Source organism: Athene cunicularia, assembly GCF_003259725.1.
Source record: "Athene cunicularia isolate RWA chromosome 10 unlocalized genomic scaffold, athCun1 chr10_part1, whole genome shotgun sequence".
NCBI lineage: Eukaryota > Metazoa > Chordata > Aves > Strigiformes > Strigidae > Athene > Athene cunicularia.
The window spans coordinates 11,721,824-11,742,274 of record NW_020799112.1 but is presented as its reverse complement, the minus strand read 5'-3'; the positions used below and the strand labels follow the sequence as shown (position 1 = coordinate 11,742,274).

The window sequence follows — 20,451 nt, the reverse complement described above, 5'->3', positions numbered from 1 at the left end:
CCCCCCCCCCCGATAAAGTTGTAATTAATTATCAAGTTGAAAATTTGCAATCCATTGTATATATGCCGAATATCAGTTAGGACAAAGCTGGGTGGACTACGAGAGGTGTCCAAATATTGTAGAAAACATAGCTTGAAGGAACCTCTGGAGGTTTATCTTTCACCTAGGCACTATGAGTGTCTCCAGATGCTAGAATCCATGTGATCTGGACCCACATATCTATGGAACTGGAAACACTGATAAATAGGCCAGGTTCTCATAGCAAAGTAATCACTGAAATTCCTGATCTCAGGTATGATTTAAGCATGCACATCTATGCTCTTAAAACAACAAAATTAATCACATTTAAGTCACATTTATAAAGGAGTATATTTTTCCCTGCTATGTATACTTGATAACTTTTGTACAGGGCATCTGAATGGGTTTTACTGAAATATTTAACTAGCCTAGTAAGGCTTGAAATGAAGTCTTAGCATAAAACTCTGCTTCAGTAACAATGTATTTCAGATTGTATGTTGGGAGGTCATAGAGCTGATTTGTTAGGGTTTTTGAAGTGATGGAATATATTGATTTATTCTCTCAGATTATTCTTTTATAATTAAAAGTTTTAAGTTATTAGGCAATCAAGTGTACAGATTTTTATGTTGGTTCAAAACTAAAAATCAATATTTCTGTTTAGAGGATAATCGATGCCCTAGAAGAAGAAAAGCAGTTCCTGACCATGTCGATCACAGATTACCTGAAGGACTATCAAGAGCTACTGCAGGTGAAAGCAGGCCTCATCCTTGAAATTGAAACCTATAGGTAAGAACTGCGGTCACACTCCTGTCTAATCGGTGGATAATTGAAATAACTTTTTATAGATATAGGAGCCCCATTCATCCTCTTTCCAGCATTTAAATTACAGACAGCTACTTTTAGAGTCTCAGATGAAGACTCATTGTGTATAACACAGTTTGTTAAATAGAGTGAATGGACCCCTAATATCAGTTTTTAACTTGCTGTTGGCTTGCTCTGTGACATGGATCACGATGCCATTTAACTGAAGTGTGCTGTCTGTGAAAGGAAGATAACACCCCTTCAGAAGGCTGCTAATACATGTGGAGTTGTCTGAGATCTCTGGGAAAACTGTAAGAGTAGTAAAATACCGTTATTCATTAGTAACGCTGATAAGAATTACCAGTGGGCAGAGGTGACTGGAATTTGATCACTCGAGCAAAACTATCTCTGGTAGTAATTCATTCTATTCCTCTGTCCGCAGAACAGCGTATTAGAGAAGCCAATATAATCCATAGGAATCCTGTTAACTTAGTACAAATATAGTGATATGTAAGAAACCTTTTTAGTCCTGGTCAAGTTGATACCAAATTGATGTAAACTGTTGATGCAATATTTGATTACAAGCTCTGAGGAGCCAATATCCCTAAACTGCAATCAATAAAACATGAGGTACTGTAGTTGCCATCTGTCAACTTACATGGGGCGCATTTCACTGTTTAAATATGTTGATTAGTGTCCATCTGCAGCATCAATACAAGGAGTGAGTTCCCCATTGTTGTTTCAGTTGTAGGATAGTGGGAAGTCTGATTAAATCCTGGCTGTCTCCATTCTTGATTTGTTATGGAAACATGTTTGGATCAAGTGTGAGATACTGCTAATGAATCTTCAGTACTGTATATCTCTCTAGTTATATAGTAGCTGTGGGGTTGAAAAGCCAGAGTAATTCTGTCTGGAGAATCATGATGTATCAGTTGGCACAGGATATAAAAGTGATTCGGAAGGAAAAAAACACAAAACAAACAAAAACTAGAGTAAGATACCACCTTATTGAAAAGATCATGATTTTTTTCTACAACTAACACAATATTTTCAGTAAATTTCATTGAGATATTGATCTTCAAATACTTACTGTAATTCTTATTGAGCAAAGCAGAAAAAATTTAATGTCAGCCTACTTTTGTATTCTCTTTAAGGAGTATGCCTCAGTCATTAGCTTGTCTATATTGTGTGCATTATTCATATTCAACCTGCGTTGCTATGAACCAATAAGCATCTAAGTCTGGATAAAGATGGCACCAACTGAATTATGGGTGGAATGCGTAGACTAGAGCAATCCACTGATAAATATGAAATTTAATTGTAGTTGCAAAACTGAAAATGAGAAGCTTGAAGGAATAACTTCTGAGTAGCATAATAACAGACTAGTGAGCCAAGGATGTCTGTAGTCCATCAAAGAACAAAAATGATCTGTTCAAGATGGTTTGAGTAATGTGTGCTCTGAGGTACAGACCAAGCTGGCTTCTGGACAAGATCAAATCACAAGCAATATGTGGGACAAGTAATTTGCAGTCAGTTGGTGAGCAACAGTACCTGGATGTTTGTTGGTGGGGTGGGATCTCTGTGATCCTTGGAAAACCAGTAGTGTCTGGAGCATTACTAATAGAAAAGAAACTGTGGAAATGGTAGCCAGTTGCAGTCCCTACCTGTGTTAATTCTGTTAACTTTGCTAAAACATGATTCTTCTGAATTTAATCCTAGCTCTGATGTTGACTTTTACTGTTGCCACTTAAACTTTCTCCCTCAGTTTAGTCATCTGCAAAAGGGGATCAGCACTTTCACAATGACAGAATTATCAGAATTGTTTTGATGATTAGTATTCATCCAGAAGTAGAAAGGATAATGCCCAGATATTTAGTTGTTTGGATGTGATTTTCGTTAATATGTGAACTGTCAGTGCTTCTGCTCTGCAAAACCCTGTAAGCCCATTAAATTTTGGAACTTCTCCAAAGGTCCTATCACTGATCATCTGAGCACTATAGGTTTGTCTAAGGATCCCCTGCCCTTCTTAATGAAAGGAGAACAATTCAGCATCAGCACGTGATGTTGTCCAGTTGAGAAGCTCCTTAACTTGTAGGGTTTCTGTATCTGATTGTAGTGAATGCAACTTGTGTCACTGGTTGCGTTGTCATGGCAGACTTCAGCGGTCAAATGAGCATCCACCTTTTGAAACAGATCTACAGATGGAAGCAGAGGAATGGGCCTTGCTACATATCAGAAAACATGCTAATGCCTGCAAACAAAATTATTTTAGAGTATCAGAATCTGAAAAGTGATTGTTTTGATTTGTATTTTTATATTTAAGCAGTTTTACCTATTCCTTTTGTTGTCTTATTCTCCCTTCACTTAAAAAAAAAATAATGCTTTCCCTATTGTATGCCTTTATCAACACTGCTGTGGGAGGGATTCAGTATGGATCCACTAGTAGGAGAATTCTGGACTGCTCACCCATGTCCTTTTTCAAATTATTCTCCTCTCCCACGTTTTTAATCTGTGGTAACCAGGGCATGTGAAGCCAAGTTCGTTTTCTTTTCATGAAGGATACTGGCATATACCCTTGCTTATGCATATTGGAAAAAAAAAAGCACCTATCTGCACTTTGTTCAACATCCTGATTTTTCCATTGAGAAGTTTCCATGAAAGCCTTAGCACCTCCTCTCCTCCTGGCATTATAGGTTAAGGGTGTGGTATCTGGTCGACTTCTTTGTGTTTTCTTTGTACCTCCCACACAGTATTTTCTTTGTTTTACAACTCCTACAGCTCCTGTTTTAAAGCCAATTTTTTTCAGTTAGGCAACATTGCTCCTGGACTGGCAAGAATGATCAGTGTTGCAAGGAACACCCTTCCCCAGGGACCAAGTGTACTTCCTCTCTGATTCTACTCACCCTTCCTGCTCTGGGAGATGATGCCCACTTAGGAAGTGAAATATGTCTTACGTAGCTTTATGAAGATATACATCATGGGAATCTTCACTCCCAATCCTTTTTCACCAATGTTGAAGTAAATGTTTTTCAAGTGTCTTGCAGTTTTGTTCTGTGTTCTTGGAACCCTGCAAAACCACAACTACTTAGACTATGCCTAAGTTTTACTTCCAGAGAGGAGTGGTGAATTATTCACTGAGACACATAATTTTAAAAGGAGGTAGAAAATATGACTAGGACCAGAATTACTATCAAGTCTTTCTCCTCAGCTATCAGAAGCTTCTCTTCAAATAGCAGAACCTGCCCAGAGCCTCTGCCGTAGGTTTCAGTAGTTTTTCTGCCTTCCTTAAAATACGTTGTTGTTGAAGGGTAAAAGATTTAGCTTTGAAATCCTAGTGTCATGCAGATGTTCTGTTCTAGGTTACCACTTTGCATTTTGAAGCAGTGGAGGCTACCAAGTTGGTTTTTTTTTCTTTTCTTTTTTTTTTTTTTTTCCTCCTTTGTTTGTCATGGTCATTGCCAGGATCTCTTAATACACTTGTCAGGCATACTTTCCAATCCTCCTTCAGTTGATTTCTTCCATCAACAGTTCCTCTGACCCTTTCCATGCCTTCCTCTCAAGAATTATCACCAACATTAACGCCTCCTCGGCTACGCGCCCCAGCTTTTTCAGTGAGATTCCATATTTCCTGTTTACAAATTGTACCATCAGATATGCCCTATTCCTGTATTTGTTTTGAGAACATTCTGAGTTTTCTACACCCAGGGAATTTAACATGCAGTTACCTGCTGTTCTTCACACAGTTGCTGTCCTCCCATCCCGTGATGGTTACCCCTAAAAATGCTTCTTCCATTCCACTTCCAGGAAGGGTTTATTTTTTAACTCCTTATCAAATACCCAGGATAGAGAGGATGAAATTTTATGGCCTGCTGGCTAACTGCCCCCATTTGAGATTTTGGGTTTCTGTAGTTAAAGTCATTACTGCTGTGAATAACCATAACATTTGCACCACATCCTTTTGTTTTTTGGTAACTCCTCTCTCCCCACCCCAGCCAGTTTATCTCGTCCACCTGCTTTCATGGGCTAGTTATTTCTGTTGTCATCCAGTACACTACATGGCTTGGGGCTGATTAGCATGGGGCTGCTACTTTTAAATGAAAGACATTAAGAATGAGATGAGTTAAAGGTGCAGGTGGAATATTTTCTGGCAACAACACAATGTGTGTACATGTCATTTGGGATTGGATTTCCAGGAAGTAGCTGACATGGTTATTTTTTATAAGAGTGTTGCTTGGAGGAATGTTTTCTGTTATTACTGTGAATACTTAAGAGTTCATACAGTTGAGACTAACACCTTATTCTTCAGGCACTTTTAAGTTTGAAAGCAGTCCTTACAACAAAAAGTTTATAGTTTAAATTATTAGGAAAGGATGTGAGAGAAGAGAGAAGCAAAATGACTTGCATAAACTGAAGCTATGGTCAAGCTGAGGAACATAACCTGAGTTTGCTGGCTTCCAAGTCAGTGCTCAGTACATTATGCTACAGCTTCTCATGCTAGTTTATTAAGCCAAAATCAGTTTAACATTTTTTTGTTTATCTGATAAGCTTGAGAACATACATACTACAGTCGGTGTACAGTAAAACCCTGATTCACTGTCCAGCTTCATAGAGGTTTGACGAAGCTTTGCCTTCTGTTTTCAAATACAAAGTATTTTCAGTAGTAATATTTCAGATCCAGCTTTTCTGTGTGCTGTTGCCCTTTGCCATATACAGTTACCTCTTGGAACTTATTTTTAGTGACTTCATATGTTGCTGCAGCAACCGAACAACTGTTGTTTTTAACAGCAGCCAGAAATCCTTAGTCAAACTACCCACATTCCTAGTTTCCTTCGTCATGGTTAACACTTTCATTGCTATCTCCTTGATAGGTTGCTGCAGCATCACTACCAGCTTCTCTAGGGCATGTCTATCAGAGCAATTTGTTTTGTATTCACTAGCTTCATCAGATCAGATGTTTGGTCTTGGGAACATTCTCTGTTGAAGTCATATAATTCCTGTAAAGCCTCTCTTAACATGAAGATAACTTGCTTTTACTTTTTCTTTTTTTTTTTTTTTTAAATAACAAAATAGAAATAAATGTGTCCATCTGAACCTGTTTTAAAGGGAGAAAGTGACCTCTAAATATGTTAGGTAATTTTAACCTGGCTTTTCTTCTGAATCTAGGCAAATCTACAATTGCAAAGAAAACCTTGCTAATGACAATTTGCTGATGTAGTATTGCCCTAGTGAATCTAGAGGCAGTCGGAAATCAAAAGAAGCATATAATGTTTGAAGTGATCAGTCATGTGAAGTGTGAAATCTACAGGTGACGTTTAAAATGCCTGCTTTGTTAATTTTGACAGAAATGCCCAGTAAATGTCTTTTTACCACAATCCTAAATTGCTTTCAACTCCGCCCCTAGGGAGTCAGAAGCCTTGGCTATCATAATCCTCCAGACTTACTCTTGACAACTTTTATGGTGCAGCTGTATGTTATCAGTGTAAAACATCCGGCATTTCCAAAACTGGAAAATGATGAAACTGGTATCTCTCTAGCAGAAGTGAATATAAAAACACTGAAGTTACCATACTAATTATGGCATTCCATTGCATATTGAAAGAACCTGCTGTAGAATTTCTAGGCTGTTGCACCAGAATGCTGTAGTTGAGCACTTCTGGGGGGCAATGTAGCTTGTGGCCCTGCAAAGGTGGATGCTATTGGAGAGTCACAGCAAAAAAAAGAATGAATAGAAGGCTGAGGAACAGAGGGACAAATAAGAGATGTCTTTAAAAGAAACCAAGCAGTTTGTCACAAAGATTTTTCCTAGTCCACTGTTGTAAAATACGTTGTGTTGATTTCCAGTTGAACAGGAACTAAGAATAGTTACTTTAATAATGAAAGTTGTTTCCTCCAGCACTAGCCAGTGTTTGACATTAGAAGTAATATTTTCCTTCAGTTTTAATTTGAAGAGGGTAGAACTTACAAATCCTGGCTCTACCAGTTCCCTCATATATCACACTTCAACACCACCTTTAGTACTACATTACCAGCGGGAACACTGCTATTTGCTTGCAAATATTTTTTTTTTTCATTTTTGCCTTTTCTTTATAAAACATCTCCATGTTGTTTCTCTGAGAAAAATTACTGAGTATCTGTTCAGTTTTGTGTGGCTTTGTTTTCTCCTAACTCTGTTACAAGTTCATTGTTCTGGAAAAAATTGCTAGCTTGTATGATTCCATAGTGGAAATCAGTGGACCTTGTCCATGTCAGGAAGCAGTGCGTTGGCTAATGGGGAAGATTTGATCTAAAACTGTACTGTGTCTGCTGCTGTCAACTACTGTAAGATTATTGCATTGTTCTCATGAACTGGACTCTGACTAAGAGTCTGGAAGATACTAAGGATTTCTCTTTCCCAGTAATAAAAATATGGGGTGTGAAAAGCACTCAGATCTGACCCAACTGCAGGGTAATTGTTTCACTTTGTAAGACTTATAAATGTTAAATATTATGATTATTCTTCCAAATATTTTAATGGAATACCTTTTCATGTGTTTTACAGAGCTTTGTTAGAAGGCGAGAGCAACCAGTGGATTATTACATGGAGAGATCAGCACACAGGGAGATTGCCTCAAGGTAAAAAATTAATATTAAAAGATGAATGTTGAATGAAATTAAATATAACTGGAAACTATTGTGTTATAGTATTTATGAAGAACTCTTTTTATGAGTATATTGCAAAGCGAATATTGAATTGGTTTTGAGTGTTAATATTTTAAATCAACATGGTGCTATTCTATGTGAGATACCTTCTCCACTTGAGTTACGATTTTTAAGTAGGGACTTCATAGCCCTAACAGTGCAAGAACTGCTGGATGCCCATAGGTCTTAAGAGAGTTTTGAAGTATAATGCAAGAGGTATTTAACAAAACATGTAGTTAAAACCATAGAATTCATCATTATGAGGCATTGTGAGTGTTATTAAGTTTATATGGGTTTAAAGAGAAATTTTAGCAGAGTAATAAAAGAAAAATCAAAGACTTATTAAACATAAAGATACCATTTCTATCTTAGGAGCTGCAAATCTCTGGAGGCTGTGAGAGTATACCAGGGAAGTATCACTATTTACTTGCCCTGTTCTTATACTCTTCCTTATGTATCTACTGTTGGTTGCTGTAAACAAGATAACAGATAAGATGGACCTTTGATCTGACTGCTATGGTCATTATAATTAATAACAGAATAACTCTTGATGATACTCCTGAGTTTAACAATGTGAGGTCTTAAAATCATCACACTATCATAGACAGTAGTCCCAGAAGAGATTTGAAGGCTGTGTCTGTAGTATAAATTAAACAGACTAGGGCCCAGGCTTAAACGCTCACATAGAATTGCCTGTGCTGTTAAATTGTTAGCACTGTCCCTAGCATGTTTTTGATCTGGACTAGCCAGTGCTTTTGCAGACAATTCTCAGGCATATTCTGTGGTTATCACAGACCAGGAAACACTATTAGAAGTCAGAGGAGGTGTGGCTAGCTTTTTAGGAGTAGGAGATTTTAGTTGTGTAGTGCTGGTTGGTCTTAGAGCCAGACAATGTAAAGGTTCTTTATATCTCTCCCTTGTTGTACCTTGCTGTATCTTGTGGTTGTGAAGGGCTGTATTTGTGTTTTCAGTTTCCAGTATGTGATGGCAGGTATGCCAATAATTCTCCATAGGAACTGAGGAACTTCAGGCCACTTTGACTAATGAAGCACAACAAGCCTAGGATATTTGCATACATTATTTAATAAGAAGTTGTGAATGTAAAAGAATAATATAAATACATGTCATTCTTATGTAAATGCCATAGTACCCAATAGCTCACAACAGGTAAAATTAGCAAGAATTTGCAACAATAAAAAGCTTTGCTTTCAGTTTTAATATAATTTATGCATAGATTTAATTATCACACAAAACCTACAGGAATGCCTTTACAAAGCTCCACTGAAAATGAAGTCATTATTTCTCTGAAAAATTTAGTATAAAATTTCTTAGATCATGCCCTCTATATTATTTTTGGATACAAGCCATTATTTTCATGCTTGGTTACCTATGCTCTTTTTGCAGATGTTATAAACACTTCATATAACTACACGGATATTTATTCTACTTACCAAGAAAGAAATAGAAGTAAAGCTTCACCAGCTATCAGGATGCCTGACAGAAGACACAGAATTCCAGTGACAAATACTAGCAGTTCTGCACGTTACTCCGCTCAGTCAACACAGGCTGGATCACAAACAGCTAGTGGAAGAGCTTTTGGAAGAGAGATACTTGGTTCAATATATCACCCTTCAACAACTGTTACAAAGGATGAAAGGATTCTAACAGACCACAAAGAGTTAAGAACATTCACTCCAGCCTACAGTAGCTGGAAGAACACTGAAATGCAGCAAAAGACAATTCCAGAAAGGAAGAAAACAGAAATTACAACTTCATCCACAGTATCTTTTTCCAAAGAATCAGCACATGCTGAAAAATCAGACAAGGACCACAAGCCTGACACAAAGCCAGGGATTTCTGAAAATCTAAGAACAAAACCAAGCTTCACTAGATTTCCGGCTTATGAGCTGAATACCAGTTTTAAACCATCTAAATATGAAGAAACCATAACTGAAACTCAGATCACGCTAAACAAAAAAAGAGGAGGCAGCAAACCAACTGAAGAGAAAAAATCTCTGCTGAAAGAAAAAGATAAGCCAGAGACACAAACAAAGGAGGAGAAAAAGAAAGCAGATGAGAAACCTTCTAGAGAAGAAAGAACTGTTGATTTTGGAAGGAAAGCTGAGCAGAAAAAATATATCCGTGAGGAAGTAATTAACCAGAAGTTAACAGGGCATGATATTTCTAATGCAAGAACTTTGAAAAGTGAATCAGCCAAAAAAGATACAAATGTGACCTTGGAATCAAGAAGCAAAGGAGTCATTGAGATACCTATCAGTCTTGAAATGCCAGCTCCTGATAAAGAATCTCAGAACAATAAAGAAATAAGGTTACAAGGTTTTAAAACTTCCATAGGGAGAGAAACAGTTGACCACGGAACTAAGCCTGCTGAAATTCATCAAGTTAGTGTTTCAGAAGCAGAATCGAGTCTGAAAGATGAAGAGCAAATGAGTGACAGAAGTCATAAAATGGCAACTCTGTCAACTGAAAATATAGCAGAGAATATTGTTGCTGACATTCTTAAAAGTTTTACACAGTCTTCTAGTTCACAAATATCAACAGACAAGAAAGTGACCTATTTGAATAAGAAAGAACAACCAGATGATGGGAAAATAAAGACTGAGATCACAGTGCAATCCAAAGTTCAAGAAAACATAGATATTTCTGATGAAGCTGACAGAAGAGGTCTATCAAACCAGGATGTTAGAAAAGTGGTTCGAGAGGGTGTTGCAGGAACTCCTTCCAAAGAGGAGATAGAAAATATAGTACATCATGGCCTGAAAGGAAATGAGAGCAGAAAGAACATGTCTGTTAATGTTGAGATTGTAGAGGAGCCACTGGATTATGCCACTAATGAAAGGACTGATTTTTCAACACCTTTTGAAGTGGAGGAAGTGGAAGATACATTCCCTGAGAGAGAGAGGCGTTATGGCGATGAGGAGGAACACATAACGTTCACATATGAGGATGTTAAAAAGAAGAAACACCACCATGAGAGTTTCACTCATGTGGAAGAAGTAACTGAGGAAGATGACTCACCTATTGAACAAAAATATTTTGTATCTGTTCCTGATGATCATCCTATTATTAATGAAAAAGATGATGATTCAGTATATGGGCAAATTCATATAGAAGAAGAATCAACTATTAAGTATTCTTGGCAAGATGAATTTTTGCAAGGCACACAGAGTAAGAGAGATGAAGGTGTAAGCTCTCCAGAAGAAACATATAAAGTGATAGGGGAGGAAGCAAGTGCCCATATTTTAAAAGAGCATCCTGAAGCTGAAACATCACATGTTGAATCCATTGTTATTGAAAAAGAAATTAAAATTCCCCATGAATTTCAGACTTCAATAAAAGGGCTTTTATCAAAGGAAACGAAGGACCCTAAACATCAGTTGAAGGAAGCTTTGGACCAGTTGGAGGGCAGTCTTCCAGAAAGTGTGAAAGAGGAGCTCTCTGCATTAACAAAGGAAAGCCAAGCTGACTCCAGTAGCTTAGAATTTGATATCAAAAAAGTTGATCAAATGGAGGAGGGTGGCTTGGTGACAATCGTTGCTGAAGTCAATCTCTCACAGACCCTTAATACTGATGAATTTGATGCAGCTCAGCTTGATGAAGTACTTGCAAGTGAGAAGGAGAAAGCAACATTGCACTCCCTGAAAAAACAGAGCTCAGAGCGAGCTGTGGATGGTAGAAGCAAGGCAGATGTTTCTTCCAGCAGTGAAACTCCTTTGGCTGATCAAGAAGTCTATCACTCATCCAAAATGAGGAGCAGCAGTGGCGCAGGGTATCATATCACTGAAAAAGTTATTTATGACGGTTCAGTTTTGGAAACTGCAGATTTTGGAGAGGCCTCTCACTCGCCACAATCAACAGATGAGACCAAATCCACAAGGTATGTTAAGGTTGGTCCAGCACAAGTTCAGAGATTTGAGCAGCTAGTACAGGAAGGGCCTGGTTCTGAAACCCTGGAGCTCAGTGCTACAGAAGATCATCTTCAGAAAGAAGGATCATCAGAACTTAGCCGATCTGTGAAGCATTTTAAACTGGGTCCTAAAGAAATCCAAACCACAGAAGAAATAATTTATACAGGCCCTATTACTACAACTGTAGAGGAGATTGATTCTGGAAATCTTTCCCAGAAGTTTTCAACAGACTTGAACAGGTCCACAAGACATGTCACAGTAGGATCAAGGCAAATAACTGAAGAAGTCTCTTTTGAAGGGCCTGTTTCAGACTCTCTGGAGCTCAATAGCTCAGGTAACCTTTCTCAGACAGAAGGGTCTATGGATTTCAGCAGATCAATAAGACACTTTAGATTAGGTCCAAAAGAGATTCATACTGAGCAAGTTATCTTTGAAGGACCAATCTCCAGTAAAGTGGAGGTCAGTGACACTAGAGCCTTCTCACCAACAGAAAGTTCAGTCAGACACATTCAGATGGGTCCTCAAGAGTTTATGACAGCGGAAAAAATTGTCTACCAAGGGCCCATCTCTGAGCACACAGAAATCAGTGGATTGGAAGACCAGACTGTTTCAGAAGGCTCAATAAGGCATGTTAGAATAGGTCAAGTCGGAGTTGAAACCACTGAACAAATCATATATCAGGGCTCAGTTTCTGAAACTCCAGAGCTTTTTAACAAAGGAGGACATCTTTCAGAGAAAGAAGGAAGCTCAGATATCAGTAGATCTTTCAGGCATGTTAAAATAAGTCCTGTAGAAACTCATACTGAGCAAATAATCTTTACAAGACCTATTTCTGAAACGCTGGAAGATCTTTCACAAACAAAAGAGTCATCTGAGAGCAGTAGACCTGTAAAGCATATTAAAGTAGGATCGAAGGAAGCATCTTTTACTTTTCAAATGGATGTTTCCAATATGGGTGGAATATCTACAGTAAAAAGTGGAGAGCAGCAAGCAAGAATGTTCATATCCAATAAGCAAGACCCTTCTGTTAGTCAGTCACAGATTGAAGTTGAAAGTGACCAGATTGTAGAAAATGACAATGAAAGAAGAGGCTACGTTCTCTCCAGTTTTTCTCAAGATCATGGTGAAAAGGTAGTGGAAAAGTCATTTTTTGATAAAACTGTACAGTTGCAAAGAATGGTAGACCAAAGATCAGTTATTTCTGACGAAAAGAAAGTTGCTCTTCTCTATCTGGACCATGAGGAGGAAGATGATGATGATAATGATGGACAGTGGTTCTGAAAGGACACTTTAATGAAGTCTACTTAGTAAATTGTTTATACATATTTCTGATTAGCCTTTTTTTTTTTTTTAAAGAGAAAAAAAAGGGATGGGTAAACACCCAAACTATTTAGATTATTAATACTGGACTGAGAAGTATTGAATCTAAGTCTCTACCTATTCAGCACACTTCTTACTTTATTGGATATTTTATTTTGGAGAGAAATCATGCTATTAATATGTTTTCCTCAGAGACCTGTGTCCAGTAACTTCAGATTTTTCCACCTGTAGAGACAGGAATTTGCTACTGGAGAATTCAAAGGAAGCAGGTCAATTAATAAGTGTGTGCTTGAATAGGACTACTCCTTTTTTTTTTTAATACTGTATTGTACTTGGTTACTAAAATATTCAGCAATTCTATTTAAATTTCAAGTTAATATAACAGAATATAAGACTAACGAGAGTGGTAGGTAGCTGATTTTCAGCTCTATTTCTGTGTACTTATATGCAATACCTAATGAAAACCTTTTAAGATACAGTTATTACAGCTATAAAAAAATAAATATGATTCTGTAGGATCAAACCAAGCATAGCAAGAATTGACAAAAATATTATTTGTATAGCTAGAATGCAGTGCAAAGAAGAAAGGGGTAACACTGAATTTCTCAGAGTATTCCTAATGAGAAATAGTGATTTTTATGGTTAGATAGTAGTACATTTAATATCTTTTAAAAGAATTTAAAAAATAGGCTGGATAGTATTTCCACTGAAGTAAGGAGAACTCTTTACAGATTCAGTGGATATGTACATTAATAACATAAACTAATCTTGCAGTATATGGGTTACCTTGATACTAGGTATTGCTAAAGGTGTGAAGTGTCAAACATGATTATTTAATGCCTAATTTCACAACATAGTGAAATTAGCTAGTATGTGCTCTGTTCTGAAGCAAACATGTAAGAATGGCATTGGTGACACATGATCATTGTGTGTCAAGTAATTTCCAGTTAATCCTTTCTTTGTTTACAAATGAGAAGAGGCCCTTTTCAATAACTAGACCTGCAAATCCAAGATTTGAATTTTCCTTTTTTCTTTTTTTTTTTTTTTCTGTTGTAACATTTGCCTCAGGCCAAAGTTGGTTTCTACTTAAATTATCTGAAAATAAGCTAATTTCACCTGGATTGCACATTGGTTAAATGAAGGACATAATTTAACTTTGCAAGTATAATTCAGTGACTTCAAAGTCCAGATCAGAAGCCAGCACCACTAACTGTACTAAACTGTGCAGTGCTAGCAGAAGCAGAAATAGCAGCCAACGTATTTTTGTCACTGGGGTAAGAAGATACCATACTGGATGCATATAAGAAATAAAATACACACATGAGAAGCTGCTATTTTTACATAGACACACACGCACATTCACTCACTCACTCTCTCACGCCTTCTCTGCAGGGTAGAAACACACCTGTATCCGGATGGCTATATTGTGCCAGTCTGGTGGTTGCTGACTCAGAATTTTTTTTTTCCTGTGGTTATGCAAGCATAGTTTTGTGTGTGTTGATCCATATTAGAATCGACTTAAACTATCTTAGTCTGGCATGGGTAGTCTCTTTTCAGATTCCTTAATATTAACAGAAGCTAGATTTTTCAAAACTGACTACTACTTTATAAAACGAATGTAAATGCCAAGCTGAAGAGAAGCTCCATGCTGACTGACATATCTTGCTGTTTCAGATATGGGACAGTTTAATTGTTGTGTGCCTTAGTTACTAAGTTTGAAACTGTACAAAGCTATTAATGTTCCAAAGATTAACTCAAAGGTTTGTCTGCACTGCAAAACTTTCTGTACATTTTCCTCATTTTGTATAAGTGTGAGTACCAGTGTACTCGGGATTGCATATTTTTCAATCATGTACTATGAAATCATTTTGTTGAAAGTGGAAGTATAACTAACAGCTGGAAAATGCATAGGAAACTCAGTTGGGTAGAAGCACTAAAGACATGTATGCTAAGCCCGTTTATACTGTTCACTGTGTAATGGATAATAGTATTTTTTTAAATTATTGATATATGTTCAAAGAAGATCTTGTGCTTCCATTTATAAATAGGGTGCTATTAATTGTACTACTTATATCATCCTATACTTTTGTTTCCTTAGCTGACCCTATAATTTTAAAGATGGTAACATCTCTGTGTTTATTTTAATAATCATGTATAAGCCAGAATTTTCCAGCTAGATGCCTAACTGCAAGCAATCAGATTCTGTACTTCAAGTATTAAGTAACTGCATAAGGGAGGAAGTCAGGTCTGTAATAAGAAACAGAGTTAAAAATAATCAGTGTTAGTCTTCTCAAATTTTTTTTCTAAGCTGAAACTTAAAGATTCTCTGTAAAACAGACATAAATATCTGCAGAAAATGTATTCTGTAACCAACAAAAAGCTACTTACAAGGTCAAACGCATTTATTAATACCTTATGGAATCTTTGACAGATATGCTTCTTAGGAACAACTATACCAACACTTACCCTTCACTTGCTCAGAGGATTATAATGTCAGATGAAGGAATAAACGAGTAAGGAGCAAGTGAATCATAAAAGGTAGATGGCCTTAGCATTGAATGAGGAAAAACCAATCTGTATTGTTTCCACTGAGGCAACCGCAGCTCTTTAAAAATTCTTTTACACATCACTATCAGATGTAGTAGGTTATACGAAGATATATTTTGTTTGTCTGGAAGGAAAAATTTGTTCTGTGTACTTTCTTTAGTTCTATTTAAGAACAGGATTTTAATCAACTATTGGAACGTAAGCTTATTGTAAGGAACTGGAAATATGTATTAGCATAACATTTAAACATATGGACAGTTCCTTTGCCTGAATAATTTCAGGCTGTGTAAACAAAGATATGTCATGTAAAAAAGGTTTAAGTTTTAAAAATCTTTGTTTAAGCAGCCCATTTCCCATTTAGTTCTCAACCTGAGACATTTTGATATAATGATAGCTTTTGGATAATACTACTTTCAGGCAAAAAAAATGTAGTTAGGGTGGACATTCGCATCCTGCAGGCCTAATGGTTGCATTTGCAGATTCAGGCCATGGGTACATGTGGTACTAGGAAAAGCAAATATAACCTACTGTCTGATGTACTAACTCACCCTGTATGATCACTTTCTGCTTAAGTATTATAAACTATGGCTGAAAGGATTGGTGATATAACCTCAATCAGCATGCACTTCTGAAGCTTACTCATATAAGTTTTGCTTTTCATTAAATACAAATAAGAACTTTACTGCTGAGTTTGGATTAAACAAAATGCTTTTAAAATATAATTAGTAATTTGGGGGGTAAAAACTATGTATTTATATGCTGATATAGATAAGAAGTGGGGCACTGTTTTCCAAATGTGTAAACCACTGGTCTAGAAAGCAAATAGAGCATAGAATATAAAGAAAGAGGTGTGACAGACCTAGAACTCTGCATTGACCGATGTTTGTGAAAAGCAGGTGTTTAAAAAGACGGTAAGAATGTTGAAACTGGGTTGTTTGATGTCAGCTGTGTGAAACTTTGCAGGCAGCTTGTGTTTTGGTCATTTGTAATGAAACTCAATTTTTGTGGTGGTATAAGCTTTGTGATTTTACACTTTTTCACTCTTGAGTATTAAACAGTCAAAACCAATGCAGATGTTTCTCTTTCTTTCTGTCTGATGTTTTTAAGGCTACATTGTCAAAGAAAAAGGATTTCATGTCTGTAAATGTCTTGCTCTAAGGCCTTTCAGACTATGAGTTAATTTCAGTGCAAAAAATGAACATTATTTTTCATTCCAGAAAAGCATAGCTCTTTCACGTTGTTAATAGAAATGATGGCAAAATATTATTTATTGCAACTGCGCACAACATGGGTGGACAAGCAGTGGTTCTTGCATTCTACAGCAGGTAGTAGGAGAGGCAGAGTATAAAACAACACACAAGGTGGAACTGCGGAAGTTGCCAGCATTATAGTCTTCCTTGGATTCTGGGGTTTGACCAAAGTAAGTCTTAACTTTTATCCTTTTCTAGCAAATAAAATGTTTTTATGCATGTTTAGAGCTTTAATAGAAAAGAATATATGTCTTTTTATAAACAGTACCTCTCTCTGTGCTGTGTTCATTTTTCTCTTTAACAGCAAATTTTATTTGTAATAAAAATAACATGCCTTTAGCACAGTTTTGATTAAAGAAATGGGTCATAATGAGGTTTTTTGTGTGAAAGTGAGACTTTCAAAAGAGATTGTCCATATTTAATACACTGAGAAAAAAACACATAGTTCTCCATTTCTTGCAAAGCAGGGAAAAACCTGAAGCTGATTTTTCACTTGCTGCTTTGATTAATCAAGAGGGGTGTGGTGGCACATAATCAAATCTCTCCAGGCAATGGCTGTTAAATCTGTGACACAGCTGACATTTAGCGGAGGAAAAAGTCTGGAGAGTTAGCAATCTGAACTGCTGCCCTGGGAACTTTCCAAGTTTGACTCATCTGTCTTTTCCATCAGGCATTTGTGTGACTCTTCTGCCCAAATATCTCTGAGGAGTGAAAAGGAACATAGATTCTAGCAAGATGCAAAAAGATGCTCAGCCAAGAAGAGATCTAATTAAAAACTCACTCTGAATATGTCAGCAGTTTCTTGAATTGCTATCAATCCTTTTTTCTTTTAATTGTGGGTGTCAAATGAGACTTGTAAGTGAAGGTAATACAACATGTAATTCAATGATACACATTTCTTAAACTCTCACTGGAGTAAACTGATAAAGAGAAAACTGAAAGAAATCTATTTTCCACTAGTATATACAGATGTATTGAAAAATACTGTTACTCTGAGTAATGCAGTTAGCCCTATAACAGTGAAACTAAATAAGGATACAGTTAACTTCATTAAACCTGTCGATTTTCATAAAAACATTGCCTCTGGAACTGTGCCTCGAGGCAGGAGTGTGATTAAGATAACTTCGTATTTGCTATCATATTACTGGGAAGTAAAGTATATTTATTGTAGATGGCTTTGACTGTACAGTGGTGAACATTTATATAAATACTGGTTGTTACTTAGCTGTCCTTGATGGTGCAGACCAGGTTCTGTTCAGGAAGGAATTTTGGTGAGAGCTTGGCTGAAGACCTATATTTTCTTCCAGGCAAAGGAAATTGCTCTTACAGCGAATCCCAAGAAATTTGCATTAAGATTTTTTAAAGATATTACTCTAAAATCCTTATATTACCAACCAAAGCCAGGAAAGAACACCATGAAAATAAGTAAGTTACTGAAAGTAATGTTACAGTATTATTTATTACCATGGTTTTGGTTTTTTCATTTAAACCTATAAGCTGATGTTTTTGTTTTTCCTCATTTATCACCGAAATTTCATGCAAGCCAAAGAATGTTTAGAGTAAATAAATTATCTGGGCTCACAATATTAGTCCTTAGGGAGTTGTGGGGTAAGAAAGGGTTTTGAGGCTCAGTGTTTCAAGACTGTATTTACTAAATCTGAATGCAAATATTGCAGGAAAAAAAAAAAAAACAAAAACAAACAAAAGCCAACCCAAAAAAAACAAACACCACCCCAAACATTTCCAGATGAATTTATGCAGTTAGAAAAGAAAATAAACTTTTTCAGGTACATGGTTGTTTCCTGTTCTCAGGAGACTGATAAGATTATTCACACTTATGTGATACTTCCCTGCTGAATGCAGCATGTGCTGGGTATTATATCCATAAACAAAAATAATGTGGTACTATTTATGCAGAGCCTGCTTCATCCAAATTTTAAGCAAATAGTGGAAGAAACTGATTTTTAATAACTAGTTTTATGGTTGGTTTTAAATGCAATACTATAAAGTATTTAAATTTAATTTTAATTGGTCTTACCAGTTAGATAGAAACTTTGAGGAGTTTTCAGAGATCCATCTTTCAAATGCCAGTGATATTTCATACAAAGGTAGATCTTGTTCCTGTAGCAGGAGGGAATCTGAATGCTTTCAGCCCACTAGCTCTAAATGTCAAGATTTAATTTCAGCACCCAGTATATTTAAATTATTTGCAAGCACCTCCACAAACTCTGGCAGTAACTGAGATGGACATTAATATGCAATAACTGGCACTACATCTGAAAAATCTGATGGTTTTTCATCATCTGACTGCTCATGGTATAATGTACATTTAAGGATCCTGCAGTGGTTTGGAGAGGGAGAGAAAGTAGAAAGAGGAAAAGTAGGGTCTGGAAATTGGTACTGTAAAAATATGCTACAGAACACCAGAGAATACACATACACCCCTCCCTGTGAATCTCCTCATAAAATAGTCTGAATCCCAGATTAGGTGAGCTAATTGAAAAGCTGTAATTTTTTCAATTCAGTATTTTAGGTTACTCCTCTAATTCAGCAGTATGAAGTGGTACACTAGACACAGCCCAGGTACTTCACAGCTGACATACAGAAATAGAATAAAATAATCTGCAATGGTAGACTGCAGTCAGCAAAACTTCAGGTAAGGCACAGACATCAGTCCTTGCTAAACTTCAGTGTTTCTTTGAAAGGGGAGGAGTGAAAAGTTTAGAATTCCTGTAACCTAAGAACTAGGAACATTATAAAGATGCTTTTCGGATAGGTAAGTTGTACCTTTGCAGAATTTATTTATTCCTTAAGATCTCATCTCATTGCATGGTAAATAACTTGATTGGCTGGACAGCTGGTAATCTATCCTTTCCTTGTGTGAGAGAGCAATGATATATAACATACAGCATTAGTGGGTATTTATTATGTATTATGGGTATAAAGTCCATTGTCTAAAGCCTCAATTGAAATAGTTTTAACTTTATACAGATTATTAGACAATTTGTATTACTTGGAGGGAAAAAGAAAAACTTGGGGTGGAGGAGGGAGAAAGAAGGCTTTGACACATTTTTGTATCACTCTCCAAATTAAGCTCTGTGGAATCGTTACAGTTTTTCAGAGCAGAAGGGTTCCTTGAGCTGAGCACTGATTAAAGCTGCTTACTGCTAAAGCTCCATAGTTTCAACTTCCAGTTTGCTTTTTATCCTGAAGAGCCAGACTATTTGGCACACTTGAACCTACATCTGGTAAAACTTGTATTGAAATGGTTTCCAAACAGCTATGCTGGAAACCACCCCTGCAGCTGCTGTTAGAATGCAGAATGGACAATTAAATTAGTCCACAAAAACAGCCTATGTGCAGAGATGACCTGCCTCGCTTTTTGAATCCCAAATCAGGTAACTCTTGTGGCTTGGATTCAGTGTTGCAAGTTTTGTCTTTTTGTTAGATGTTGCTACTCAGCATCAGATTAGTTATTTACAAAGGAACAGTTTGCACAGTTCTCACTGAAAAATCTTTCTTTAAAAATTGGTCAAGTTTAATAAATTTCTTCCAATTAGATGAGTAACAGCACATTACTGTGTAGATTAGTAGTGTTTTCCTGCAGAAGGAAAAGATCAGCTTCTGAGCAATATAGTGATTTTTCCTTTTTTTTTTTTTCTATATAAGTTTTCTGTATTCTTTGTAAAAAATGAAGTGAGCTGTCATATCTCTTAGACTGCTATAGATTATTTGAAAAAAAGACAAGCTACTTTTTTTTTTTTTCTATGAAATGTTGATAACAAGTGATTGTTTCTTTGAATACTGAATTTACCAATGAGGGAGGACTAGCAGGCTAATTTCTTGCTTTCTATTAAAGAAAGAAAATAAAATATAAAACATTATATAAATTCCTTAAATAGTCCATT

General features: G+C 36.5%; 1 protein-coding gene across 1 annotated transcript in view; it reads left to right on the top strand.

The window, feature by feature from the left end:
• Positions 1–16,361, top strand: part of SYNM (synemin) — a 22,406-nt gene extending 6,045 nt beyond the window's left edge. The window contains exons 2-4 of the mRNA XM_026856251.1: positions 680–804; positions 7,358–7,431; positions 8,902–16,361. Of these exons, the coding sequence (XP_026712052.1) occupies positions 680–804; positions 7,358–7,431; positions 8,902–12,707 (4,005 nt within the window). The 3' untranslated portion in view covers positions 12,708–16,361. The remainder of the gene's footprint in view (positions 1–679; positions 805–7,357; positions 7,432–8,901) is intronic.
• Positions 16,362–20,451: the final 4,090 nt, after the last annotated feature.